Source organism: Abrus precatorius, unplaced genomic scaffold (genome assembly GCF_003935025.1).
Source record: "Abrus precatorius isolate BTA unplaced genomic scaffold, Abrus_2018 Scaffold5, whole genome shotgun sequence".
NCBI lineage: Eukaryota > Viridiplantae > Streptophyta > Magnoliopsida > Fabales > Fabaceae > Abrus > Abrus precatorius.
This window is the reverse complement of record NW_020874395.1, coordinates 15,004,996-15,019,451: the sequence shown is the minus strand read 5'-3', so window position 1 is coordinate 15,019,451 and position 14,456 is coordinate 15,004,996. Positions and strand designations below refer to the sequence as shown.

Genomic DNA, 14,456 nt, shown 5'->3' with positions numbered 1-14,456 from the left:
CGAGTAACAGGGGAGGCACAACGGGACTGACGAGAAGGCAAGTTAGCTGCAAACTGGGAAGAACCCTTCCGGGTAGCGGCGTGCCTTGATAATGAGGCATACAAGCTGGAGACACTTGAAGGAAAGCTAATACCGAGGACTTGGAACGTCACGCATTTAAAACATTACTTTAGTTAAATACTTGTAATAATTTGTAATCGGTGCACTCTTTTCCTCACTCAAGTTTTGTCCTCTTAAAAAAGAGTGAAAAAGGGTTTTCCTGGGAAGGTTTTTAACGAGGCACATGTTATCAACAAAATCTCTTCTGAAGCTATTCAGTTATTTTTTATTCTCATAATTTTTATTTCCCTCCCGATTACCCCTACTCAGTCTAGGATGAATCACTTGCCAAAATTCCCTCCCAAGTATTTCTACTTGGCTAAAGTTAAATTAATTAATTCCCTCCCTAGTACCCCTACTCGGTCTAGGATGAATCACTTGCCAAAATTTCCTCCCAAGTATTCCTACTTGGCAAAGGTTGAATTAATTAATTCTCTCCCGATTACCCCTACTCGGCCAAGGATGAATAACTCATTAAAATTTCCTCCCAAGTATTCCTACTTGGCCAAGGTTGAATTAATTAATTTCCTCTAGAGTACCCCTATTCGGTCTAGGATGAATCATTTGTCAAAATTCCCTCCGAAGTACTTCTACTTGGCCAAGATTGAATTAATTAATTCCTTCCCGAGTACCCCTACTCGGTCAAGGATGAATAACTTGTTAAAATTCCCTCCCAAGTATTTCTAGTTGGCCAAGGTTGAATTAATTAATTCCCTCCCGAGTACCCCTAGTCGGTCAAGGTTGAATCACTTATTAACATTCCCTCTCAAGTACCTCCCTCCCGAGTACCCCTACTCAGTTAAGGATGAATACTTACTAAAATTTCCTCCCAAGTATTTCTACTTGGCCAAGAATGAATCACTTATTAAAAACCCAAGTACTTCTTATATACCTTATTGCCTACCCCTACTCGGTCAAGGATTAATTATTAGAAGAAATCGTTATTACAGTTAATCAATTATACAGTGGGTTGCCGTCAGTGTTACTCATAAAAATATTACTAGTCGGCTAACAATACAAAGCAGTTTCAGAAAATGTTGATATTTATTGAATGATGAGCAGTACAAAAAATTAGGCACTATCGACCCCTTGGTACCAAAAAAAAAAATTCGTTATATCCCCCCTTCGTTGCCCTAGCAGAGCGGGGCATCATCTTCAGCCGGGTTCCTATGTTGGCTTGGTGTAAAGGCGTCGGGTTTCACCTCCTCCTCCACCTCATCATATGGTAGGAACTTCCCCCCAAAGAAGTCCCGTGTTAGATCAAAATTGGAGCCTGAGGAGATCTAGCAGAACTCCACAGCTTGATGGACAACATGATTGAAACCGGCTTCGTGCTCTGCAACAATTTTTATATTACACTTGTCGATCAGAGCCCTCAGCTCGGTTTCAGACCTTTGCTTCTCCTGGTCCAATTCCGAGCCCTTCGCCTCCAATTTCGAGCTCTTTACCTTAAGTTCAGAATTTCTCACCTCTAGCGCCTCCTCGGCAGCTCGTAGCCGGTTACCCATGCTATAGAAGTGCTCTTTCAGCTGAGCCACCTCTTCCTCTAGTGACTTATTGGTCTCAACTAAGCTTGATCAAACCTCTTCACTTTGAGCCAGATCCTGTTCGGCGAAGACGAGTCGGCCTTGGACCCTTTCTAGCTCTTGCAGGGGTTCCAATGCAAAGCTGTGTACCATCGCCATCGCCCATGCCTGAAACTCGTAATACCACTGCCAGCAAGTCCTGTGGGTTTGATTATTTATCAAGACTCATGCCGACTCTGATAAGGAATCTGGACACACCATTTGGTTGACCCGAATACCTTTAGCAAAGAACGATTCCAAGATTATGTTAGTCGGCATGACGGTGGGAGCAGAGAAGCTTACCCGACCACTTGACCCAGCATCACGAGCATGCTTGGGTCTCTTCTCCTTCTTTGACTCCTTCTCCTTGCCTTTGACTTTTCTTTTCTTTGATCGACCTTCAACAAGGGCAGGGTCTTGAGGAGTAGAGCGAGCTTCAGTCACTGGGGGCAACTGATCTATTATAGGGTGTCGGTGGACATGAACCGGAGTACCTTCAGGAGCCTTCAGCTTAAGACCATGTCGATACCCCAATCCGACTCCTCTTTGTGCCATTAATCCTACAATACAAACGGGTATAGTTAATATAACCCAATGTTCAAGCTAAACAAAAGCAAAAATATGAAACATGCTAGCCAGATCCACCCAGGGTTGGGGGGACTTCAACAACAGAACTAAGGAGCAGGCAAGAAGCTCCCTAGGTAGAGTGTTTATATACTCCAGAGACGACAATTTCTCAGCCGACAACATTTCCTCGTGATAAACTCATATCAACGAGGTACCTAGGTCTAGTGGAAAGGAAAGAAGGGTCGGTTTTCCTTGTCAAAAAAATATTTCTTACCTATAGGGTTCACGGTTACCTTAAAGTAACCAATTTTGAAACCCTTAAAGGACGCAGTATAAGGTTTGAATAGGGGCAAATCAACCTGTCTTATTAAAGACACCCACTTCGCCTTATCAGACGGATGCGTATAAAAAAAATGCAAAAATAAGCCTACCTTAGGTTCTATGTAATGAAATTTACAAAGGACCCGGAACGCTTGCATGGCCGCCCACCTATTCGGATGCAGTTGAGTAGGTGCAACCTTCAACATCCTTAACACTCCCATTTGGAAGTCGTCAAAAGGGAGCCTAACACCTAACTCCCTGAACATATACTCGTATACATAAAAGGTGTCAACCCCCTTAACCTTTTCCCCTAAAAACACTAAGTCTGAGTGATCGGTCCCATCGCCCTAGTAGGTGTTTATCGCTATAGGATACGGATCCGAACCCTCCCACAAGGATATGTCACAAGTATTTACAAAGATTTGAAGACATTTATTCTTCTGGAAACGAGAAAAGTAGGCGGCCACTTAACCATGAAAGGATTTAAATGTTATTTGTCTTCCTCCTCCATGAGCTCTTGAAAATTAGTAAATTAACAAAAAGAGAATTAAAATAAAACTTTATCTTAATTTTTAAATTAACTAAGCTAACTAACTTAAATTTTACAAATAAAAAGAAAATTGACATTTAAATTCATAACTTTGAAGTAATTAAGTGCTCAAATTAGTGCAAACATTTACTCAAATTAAGCATTTATTGATCTTCAATTATTTTATTTTAGTTTTTTTATATACTCAACTTCAAACTATTTAGTGAACAAATTTTTTTATAATTTATTAGGTGATTAAATTATTACTATTATTATTATAAAACCTTAAATAAGAAATATATGACTAAACGTTTGGAATGGTAATACACAATTTTAACTTTTATCCATTATAAATAAGTTGATTATAAATGTTGAATTTAGATGTAATTATCACTGATAACCATTACTTTTCCACTGATTGGGTACAACGTTCCATTTCCACCCGTTCACTAATCTTGAATTTTCCTAGAAGATGAAGTGAAAAGCTTCTCAATTTTCAAACAAACACCGTGCTATATTATGTTCAATGATTGGGCATAAATTAAAAGTCCAAAATTGAAAAATGTGTGGATAATATTAATTGATTCAGTTTCTCAAAAAAAACTTTAATTTGTGGGAATTTCTCCAGATACCGTCATGTGCTTATATATCCATTCTCAGAATTGCTTATCTTTCCACATTTGAGTATAAGTGAATCCATTTGAGCTTTGACTTAGAGTATCTAATGGAAGAGAAAAGAATAACTCATTACCTTAGCTCTCATAAGATTCTTCTAGTGGGAGAGGGAGATTTCTCTTTTTCACTCTGTTTGGCTAATGCATTTGGCACAGCTGGGAACATGATTGCTACTTCTCTGGATTCTAGAGGTATGTTTTGAACTAATAATAAAATTGACACATTACACATATCATGCTTGCAACTTTGTTATCGTTAATTGATTCGGTTGGAAGAACAATTAAAATCACTTAATCTTTTTCAACAGTGATAATATATTTTGCTAACTTCATCTATTTTTTTTATTTTTTTATTTCAATGTTTGAATGTGTCAAAATCTAAAGTGTCTTTAGGGATCAAGTATGCAAGGGCATTAAGTAACTTGACTGAACTTGAGGCTCTTGGGTGCACCATTGTGCACGAAGTTGATGTCCATACAATGACCCAACATCCACTTCTCAAAAACCAAGTTTTTGATCGAGTAATTTATAATTTCCCCCATGCTGGCTTCATTGGTCGTGAAATTGATGATTACCAGATTAGGTAAGTTATGTAAAAAATGTGTACGTAACTCTATTGAATGTTTAAACTTTCATTCATATATATGAATACTAAGACACTTGTCAAAAATACTTATTAAGAAATTAAAAATGATAAATGTTTAACTAGTTCAAATTAAACGCAGGCTTCACAAGAAATTAGTGAGTGGATTTCTGAGCAATGCTAAGTATCTGCTTTCTTCATGTGGACAAATTCATATTACCCACAAGACATCGCATCCTTTCAGTAACTGGAACATCAAGGAGTTGGCAATAAATGGGGATTTAGTGTTAGTTGGAGAAGTTGAGTTTTATCAACATCTTTACCCAGGTTACAATAACAAGTGAGGAGATGGGCTTAAATGTGACCAAAGTTTCCCCATTGGAGAGTGCAGCACTTTCATGTTCCTTAAGTTTTCTGATTATAAGATAACCCTTTGACCAAGAATCCAACCATGTTGTTGACGTTTAAATAATTGTAAAGTATTAGAAACATCACTTCTTATTGGTATCATTTTGCAAAATGAAAATTTGCAACAATATTGATGTTTGATTATAATCTTTGGGAGTATGTTTACACATAATTTTTCATTAGTCTTCAAAAAATTAAAACATCGGATCATGCATGGTTTTATTTAACGGAAGATAGTTAATTTAGACATGCTTTGTCAACAGATTTAATCTTCGAAAATGTAACGTGTGCTTTAAAAGTTAACCTTTCGTTGTAAAATGAAACAATGAATTTTAATTTATTTACTTAAGCAAAGTATCTTCTTAATTTCTCAAACTGTTCATTGTTTTGAAAATCAAGGATAAAGAAGAGTCACTAAATGTTTGCACAGCGTGATATTGGTAGGGAAAAAAAAACTATAGGTTATGCAGATTTAAAGAAAGATATTTGTAAGAAGAAAGTGTAAATACTTATTGATGACAACACATGTTTATAATTCAAATTTAGGTGTTTTAGTAATGTTTTTCACAGCAAGAGTAGAACAAAAATAGCGCACCATTGGAGCTGATTTGTTTGGTGACATTTTTTTTTCTTGTTTGTATACTACGTTTTGCCTCTGGCACCATCTTTCCCAGTTGTTGAAAAATTTCAGTATTGCGTCGGCAAAAACATATTATATAATAATTATATAGTTAATATTATATTACATATTAAAGATGTATATATAGTTTATATTATACATTTTTTAATGTTATTTTTTCTTATTTCCACAAATAATTCCAAAAATATATATTATTTTTTATTTAATATTTTTATAAAATAATTAATTAATATATTAACTTTTAAATTTGCATTTGAAACTCAAAATATTTAGTTGATAATTTTTAATTATTATAAAATAATTTTTAAACAAGTTACAACTGGTTGTTGTAATGGATTTGTTTTTTGAAAATTAAACAAAATGTTTGTCCGTTTACTGATTATTACGTACCGTTAGTTGGCTTGATTAACAAAATTAAGCCAATACACAGCTGAAATGCATTTATTTATTTAATAAGTGTATTTAATTATATCCTGAAATTAGCAAGTTTAGAGTAATATATATAAGCCGGCCCATTTTTTTTTTATGATAATGACATCTTTGTTTTATTGATAAATATATTTATACTAATGATATTTATTTAAAATCATTAATATTTAAGTACGATATTTTATTTATTAGTAAACATAAATATGTATTTAATAAAGACTAAGAAATTGATTATCCTAAATTAATGTTATCAAATCAAACACTACAATAACAACAGTCGGATTCCTTCTACTCACGTACAAATAATTAGAAGACAATACCATTTTTGTTATTTGTATATTGACTTTTCTAGTTGATCAGTCAAAGTAATACAATACTATATATCCATATAAACAGAACCCACCATATTGTATTATTTTTTTTCTTTTGTTTGAAGCCATAAGTTTTTTTTATTCCTTTAATTAAAAAAATACGTTATTAAAATATTGAAATTTTCCTAATTATTATTATTTCATTAGGTTGTTATTTCTTCGTTACAAAGACAGGCAATGGATATAGATAGCTGCTAATCAGTGTCATAATTTCCCAAGGGAATACTCAAGTTATACTTCGTACATCTATGTGACTTAATTTAACCAATCATATTACCTAACACAATTTTCATTAATTTAATATTCGATTTTCCTTTTCCTTTCCATATACATTTGGTGAAACCTTCGAACCGACAGTCAAGTCTATATTAGGTGGATATTTAAAAACCTTACTTTAGATTAACTTTATTTTATAAAATGATTTTTTGTTAGCAAATGAATTTAAAATAAAATGTTTTATATTTAAATGTCATTATCTTACGAGTAATTTTAACAGAAAGTAATAATATATTGAATGCAAAGGCACCTCTAACGTGATATACAAAACCAACCAAACCTGATAATGGAATAAGACATGAAACAACTTGATTTGGCATAATTCAAACGCGACTTTCAGTGACAAACGCCAATCCTAATACAATTAGCTTATCCGTCTATGTCAGCCAGCACACTCAAGTCAACCATGACGTAGAGTACTCTACTATTTGTTATATAAACAAATATGTGATCGCTCAACTCCAAAGCACAAGACAAACACCCCTTTGAGTTTGTTTCTGATTGCAAGAGCAGGGAATAGCCAATTGTTTCAACTAAGCAATCATGAAGGTTTGATCCGTTCACCTATATAAGCTAAACTAAATGTTTTGAGTTTTTCTTTCCTCTCCCTTTTTTGTCTTTGATAAATTTCTCGTGAAGCTACACATAAGTTATGTGACACGTGTAACATGTCTAACAAACACAGCAAAAAATAATAATCAAGTTGCAAATGGACTGCGACAAATGCAGAAACAAAGCTCTGAAAATTGCTGCAGAGGTGCCAGGTGAACATACCAATCCCTTTTACATTTTACATCCATTACAAAAACACCTATTAAAATTGTTAAAATACAAGAAATCAGATAATAATATAACAAAAATACTATTTATAAAACATGAACAATTTCGATCTTATGATTATGAAGTCATTAAAATTTCAATTGCTCATGGTTTTAATTAAATAAATGATTATAATTGCAATCCTCTTGATGCATTTTAATTTTTGTTGAGTGATGGCCAAAACCAACAGGTGTGACTGCAGTGTCACTAGAAGGTGATGAAAAGGATCGTGTGGCAGTGACGGGTGATGATGTGGACATGGTTTGTTTGGCTAACTTGCTGAAGAAGAAGTTCCGCACTGTCATAATTCTGAGTGTGGAAGATCTGAAAAAAGCAGCTGAAGAAAAGAAGAAAAAAGAAGAAGCAGAAAAGAAGAAGAAGGAAGAAGAAAAGAAGAAGAAGGAAGAAGAAGAAAAGAAGAAAAAAGAATGTTGTGCTGTGAAGTGTCCTCCACCACCTTGTGAGCCTTGTAACAAGTGCCACATTTCCACTTGCCATGGTAAGTGTGACAAATGCTCAAAGTGCCAAAATTCCAAGTGTGATGGCAAGTGTGTTGTCAGTTGTGTCAAGTGTGAGAGTCCCAAGTGCCATGGTGAGTGTAAACCATGCCATAATTGTCTGAGTTTCAAGTGCCATGGTTGTAAACCTCCTTCACCGTGCTTCCGTCCGTGTCCTCCATGGTGCACCTGTTCCAAGTGCTATGTGCCCTATTATCCACCATGTAACCCCTATCCTTGCCAAGTGGTTTATGATCCATGCCCTGATAATACTTGCTCCATTATGTGAGAGCTAGCTTGCTTGCTATGCCTATACCAATCAATTGGGGATCGTGGTATAATAAGTTGTTTGTAATCAGTAAGATATTTATTCTAATCTCCACTCTTTAATTTTTCCCTTGGACACATACATGCCGTTTTAATTCCTGAAAAGATGTCCAGAGAGATGAAGAAAAATTTTGGAAGAAATTATTAAAAGAGATTTATAATCAATAATATTTTAAAAAAATTAGTATTTGAAGTTAATTTGTTGTGTAATTTATGTAACCGATTTTACTTAATGAAATAAGGTTTAATTATTGTTGTTTTACTCATGGACAACACTGAGTTTGGTTTATTTGCTTTGATTTTATGTAAATTTTTTAAGTTGATCTGGGATATTCCTTTTTTGTTGAGCATCAAGATGATCAGTTTGTACATCTTTTGTATCTAATTAATTTCAGACTTTACTAAAAAAAGAAATTAAATTAACTAGAAGCTTCGCTGAAGAACAATTCTTTAAAAAAACAAAAACCGCATTGAAATTTCGACTACTTTGTTGGCTTGTATTGGGTGGAATTGCATTTTTATTGTATTTTAACGTTTTTTTCTTTCCTGTCTTTTGGGCAGGGTATCTGCAAGAGTAAGACTACTTCGTCGAGTTCTGTTGCAAGAATAAAGCTTTCCATCAATTGCCTTAGTTGAAAGTTAGTGTATTCTCATTAAAGTGTGAATCCATCGCTTACATCTAAGAATACCAATTTTAATCATTTAGGTTTTATCAAAAATCATTGTATAATAATACTATTATTTTAATTTAACCACCTAAATTTAGTTTGACTCTTAAAGTACGTATCTCGTGACCTGTACATACATTCATAATGCGTACGTAGACTAAGTGTAACTGAGCTACGAGTGGAGTTTGAACGATTCACAAAATGACGTAAATTTAAATGTGTGGATTGTAATAATTATTAAAAAAAAAGAAAGAGAGAGACAAACTAAATATTTAGCCAGGCTAACTGCTACCATCAATTTTAGAAACTAATAAATTAATAAAATTTCTGGTACTACCGGTTTAAAAATCAATAACTTAAGCTTTTAAAATAATTCATCGTCAAAACCTCAATGGCTACTTAGTATGGGTATAAATGAGTATTTGTAAACTTGATAATGAAATTTTGATAATCTTAGTTTTATTTGTGTGTGTGATATTATGGACCATTGGAAAATCTTTATTTGTGTGGTATATTGACATTTGGATAATCTTTATCGTGCCTGTTTTGTTTTTTCATTGTGTGTGTGTGCGAGCGAGATACTGGGATTTGGATAAGCTTTGTGTGTTGTCTTAATACACATGTTAACGTATATAAAGAGTTAAATCTTAGTTTAATCACAATAACAAAACAAAAGTATAATCAAACGAATAATTTTTTTATAAAATTTAATTGAAGAAGCTTAATTTTAAGAAAGAAAAATTCGAAAAATAGACCATACATTACTTCTGTGTCCAGTGTCCATTACTTCATTAAAAAATTCCGTTGGGACCTTATCCTCTACAATGCCTCCCCTAACAAATTTTCTTTTCAATCATCAATTAACGACAACGTTTTATACGAATGATGCAAGCGTGCTGAGAAAACAATTGTGCATGATTAGCAGAAACAAAACATTACATGTTCTTTAAGGTGTCATGTCATTTTCGTTTTCGGCGGCTTGTTAGGGCATTAATCCAACAAATTCGTTAGTGGCATTTTCATTTAGATTAATCGGTCACCCTCTGAACCTCAATACTGCACATTTATGAGCGCATGCCCTTGTTAAATTAACGTGTGCTAGCTGTCTACATTACAGTGATGAGAACTTGAAGGAATATGAAATGTATGTGTTACATCTGCGTAATACTCAGCAATGAAAATCACAGTGCCCCTGAAAATAATGAATTACTTAATTTCGTGCTGAATTAACTTATCTTGATAAAGTAAATAAACATTTTGGTAACTGGGATGTATGTTGTTAAACACATTTTAGTTAAGTGCTCATGTATTAAATCAATATCTTATCTTATAAACTTAAATTTTAAACTATCGAAATAAGCTTCATAAAAACGTTATTTAAATAAGATAAATAATTTCATAAAAGTCTCATAAGTCAATTTAAAAACTAACGTAAATTCAAAATACTCTTTCATATGCTCTCTTTCTTATTTATAAAGTATGGTGTGGTATAGTAAAAGAGATAGACTTTGGCTTCCTTTAACAAATAGATTTGAATTTGAATTTTATGAATAAAAATAAAACAATATTTTGTCCCCTTAGACGAGTTCACTTGGCTAATATTAATCGAGGTTGAAAATAACCTTTCTATTTGTTGAATGAGGCTCAAAGTAACTTTCAAATGCCAATGATTTAAAATAAAAAGGAGAGTATCTTTCTATAATGTTTTTCAACAATCTTTTAATATTTTTATAAAAATAGAATTAACTAAAATATGAATCCATTTGATATGATAAAAATATTAACAATATATCATATATTTTTAATTAATTAATAAGAATCAATAAAAAGGATTTTATAAAAAATCCAAAACTATTTAAAATGAAATGTGCTTTAATAATTTTCAAGAAGTAATTAATTAAAAGTTGATTAAAAATTAGTGATAATAATAAAATATAACTTTATTTCTTTCGTTTCAAGAACATAACAATATAAAAATTATTGAAATAATCTATATAAAGGTAGAATGGGGAAATTGGAGGTAAAAGTGCGTATCTCGTGACTTGTACATACATGCATAATGCGTACGTAGACGAAGTAACTGAGCTACGAGTGGAGTTTGAACAATTAACAAAATGAAATAATCTTTTTGTTATTGGCGTTTAAAAAATCGTATTGAGTATTAGAAACATGACTTCTTGGCATCATTTTGCAAAATGAAAATTTGCAACAATATTGATGCTTGATTATAATCATTGGGAGTATGTTTACTCATAATTTTTCATTATAGTCTTCAAAAAATTCAAAGATCGAACCATGAATGGTCTTATTCAACCGAAGATAGTGAATTTAGACTTGCTTTGTCAAAAGATATAGTTAATTTTAATCTTAGAAAATGTAACATGTGCGTACCTTTCATTGTTAAACAAAATAATAAATTTTAATTTATTTACTTATGCAAAGTATCTTTTAAATTTCTAAAACTTTGTTTATTGTTATTTGAAAATCAAGGATAAGAAGAGTCAATAAATGTTTGCACAGCGTAATATTGGTAGCGAAAGAAAAAAAGGGCTATATTTATAATAATTATATAGTTAATATTATATTACATATTGAAGATGTATATGGTTTATATTAGACATTTTTTAATTTGTTATTTTTTCTTATTTCCACGAATAATTTCAAAAAATTATATTATTTTTTATATTTAATATTTTTATAAAATAATTAATATAGTAACTTTTTTAAATTTCTAAACAAGTATTTGAAACTGAAAATATTAAAATATTTGTTGATAATTTAATTATTATAAAATAATTTTTAAACAATTTACAACTGTTTGTTGTGGTGGACTTTGTTTTTTGAAAATTAAACAAAATGTTTCTCCGTTTGACTAATTACTACGTACCGTTAGTTGGCTTGAGATAACAGTTGAAATGCGTTTATTTATTTAATAAGTGTATTTAAATATATCCTGCAATTAGTAAGTTTAGAGTAGTATAAGCCACCCCATCTTTTTTTATTTTTGATAATGACATATTTGTTTTATTGATAAATATATTTGTACTTATGATATTTCACTATAATAAAAATAATTTTTAACTCTTATTTTTACAATGTTTAGTAATAGTAAAAATAGATATTCAAAAATTTTACCAACAAAAAATTATTTGTTGTTGTATTTAATGTTATTAAAAGTTTTATTAACTATTATAAAAAATGTTGGTAAAAATTTAATTTATTATTGCTAAAAACCTTAATTTATAATAAATATTAATGGCAATTAAAGGGTCACTAAAATTAATTTTTTTATTGATTTACTAACTTTTATTATTGTCTTTAAAAATTTAAAATTATTTTTATTAATAATTTATAATCTTTTAAATATTAATAATTTGATTAATAAAAATTTTAATTACAATAATATACATACAATTATTTTAAATAAATAATACTAAATCATTTCAAATAAACATTAATTTGATTTTATATAAAACACGATAACAACAATTATGTTTTAAAAAAATTATATTATACTATTATATTGCAACTATATTAAGCTTGTAGCTCCCAACAATATATATATATATATATATATATATATATATATAAAAGACCTTGAAGCTCTTTTCTCTTACCATAACAAACATTGAAAATAACTTTTCAGAGTAGTAGAAAATAAATTGAACTTAATCAATCTTTGGGGTCCAAGAAATAAGGATTCTATTTATTTGTTATATTTTTAACGATACTGATAATGCTTATGCTATTATAGTATAATGTGATCAGCATTAAATAGATTTTATAATAACTAATAAGAAAGAATAACAGGAGCTTCATATTACAAATACTTTTTAAGACTAGTAAAATATTATAAAAATATTCTCGCATTTAAAGTTCTATTTATATTCTATCATATCCAAATTGAGTCACTCTTCAATTTACAAGGGAAAAAAGTAAAAATAAAAAAGAAATTGTCCCAACTAGCATCATTGACATATTTATACAAATTTTAAAATACATCAAATTAATTAATTTAAATTAGCGTTAAAATGTTACAAACTATGTCTCTTATCATAAAACAAACAAACAGCATAACATAAGAGAAGTCTAAAATTTCATAATATAGACCATAAAAAATACAAGACAAAGAAATGACAGACTGGCTAATATTAAAAAATTGTGCAAGTTGTCAAGTTTTATATATATATAAATAAAATTAGAAGACTTCAATGAGAGCTTAACAAATTTGCTTAAGCACTAAATGAAAAATGAGAAGAACACCATAATAAAAGAATAACACTCTTTTTACTAACCTTTAATTTGTGAATATTTGAGTGCAAGAACCACCATGGACCAGTTTTTTTATTTATAATAATATAAAAAATTCAAACTAAAAGTTACATAACAACTAAACATAGTTACTGTAGTCTTTCACTAGTTATTATGTCATCAATTTATTTATATAAAATACAGTAATAATAATAATAATAATAATAGAACATAATCACACATAATTGTCTTAATTTTATTTTATTAATCTCATTTCAACATCATGAAATAGTAGCATTTAATATATAATATAACATGTAAGTAAAATACATATCTAGCTGAATTGATACTGCAAATTAATAATAATTATTATATATTTATAGTAGATAAATATTTAAAAAAAAATAAAAATAACAAGAATAAATATTATATTAACACAAAAATAAAAATATAATACTATGAGAAAATGAAATTTTTTATTATAATTAATTAATATCAAATCGCAAAATACAATAACAAGAGTTGGATTCCTTATGCTCACGCATAAAAATAAAAAGACAATACTACTTTGCTTATTTATATATTGACTTTTCTTGTTGAACAGTCAGAGTAATACAAGACTGTATATTCATATAAACAGAACCAACCATATTATTTTTTTTGTTTGAAGCCATACGTTTTTTTTCCCTTTAATCATAAAAAAAAACACGTTATTAAAATAAATAATTTTTTATTATTAATTTTTTGTTCAGATGTTAATTTTTCATAAGAACTAATGCGATTTTCTATTAATTATTATTTTATTAATTTATTTATATAAAAATATCTTTATTTTATTTTATCAATCTCATTTTAACGTCATAAAATAGTAGTACGTAATATACTAGTATGTAATATATAATATAGCACGTAATTAATATATTTAACTACACTGACACTGCAAATTAATAACAATAATTATATATTTATAGTAAGTATATATTTTAAAAAATAATCAGTGTCAAATTTTTCCATGGGCATACTCAAGATATACTACGCACACCTATGACTTAATTTAACCAATCATATTACCTAACGCAATTTTCGTTAATTTAACGTTGGATTTTCCTTTTCCTTTCCATATACATTTGGTGAAACCTTCGAACCGACAGTCAAGCCTATATTAGGGGAATATTTAAAAACCTTATTTTAGATTAACTTTATTTTATAAAATGAGTTTTTGTTAGCAAATGAATTTAAAATAAAATATTTTATATTTAAATGTCATTTTCTAATAGAAAGTAATAATATATTGAATGCAAAGGCAGCAATAACGACATACCACAGGCGCACAAATCAAAGTTGATTACGGAAGAAGACATGAAACAACTTGATTTGACATAATTCAAACGCAACATTTAGTGACAAACGCACAATCGTAATAAAAAGCGGA

The 14,456-nt window shown here is 30.1% G+C and overlaps 2 protein-coding genes across 2 annotated transcripts; both read left to right on the top strand.

Moving 5' to 3' along the window:
- Nucleotides 1-3,805: 3,805 nt before the first annotated feature.
- On the top strand, nt 3,806-4,682 carry LOC113866765 (uncharacterized protein At4g26485-like). Its single transcript, XM_027501565.1, has 3 exons — nt 3,806-3,947; nt 4,140-4,338; nt 4,481-4,682. The coding sequence occupies exons 1-3, from the start codon at nt 3,806-3,808 to the stop codon at nt 4,680-4,682; spliced, it is 543 nt and encodes a 180-aa protein (XP_027357366.1).
- A 2,243-nt stretch (nt 4,683-6,925) lies between these two features.
- LOC113868024 (heavy metal-associated isoprenylated plant protein 6-like) lies at nt 6,926-8,365 on the top strand. Its single transcript, XM_027503576.1, has 3 exons — nt 6,926-7,011; nt 7,148-7,226; nt 7,472-8,365. Exons 1-3 carry the CDS (start codon nt 7,006-7,008, stop codon nt 8,065-8,067), a joined length of 681 nt encoding a protein of 226 aa, XP_027359377.1. The 5' UTR covers nt 6,926-7,005; the 3' UTR covers nt 8,068-8,365.
- Nucleotides 8,366-14,456: the final 6,091 nt, after the last annotated feature.

Bases quoted from the DNA above. Each gene is read 5' to 3' on its own strand.
- LOC113866765 (XM_027501565.1), top strand. From the start codon at position 3,806: ATGGAAGAGAAAAGAATAACTCATTACCTTAGCTCTCATAAGATTCTT. The intron at 3,948-4,139 runs GTATGTTTTGAA...CAAAATCTAAAG, and splicing joins TACTTCTCTGGATTCTAGAG to TGTCTTTAGGGATCAAGTAT. The intron at 4,339-4,480 runs GTAAGTTATGTA...AATTAAACGCAG, and splicing joins ATTGATGATTACCAGATTAG to GCTTCACAAGAAATTAGTGA.
- LOC113868024 (XM_027503576.1), top strand. The intron at 7,227-7,471 runs GTGAACATACCA...CAAAACCAACAG, and splicing joins AATTGCTGCAGAGGTGCCAG to GTGTGACTGCAGTGTCACTA.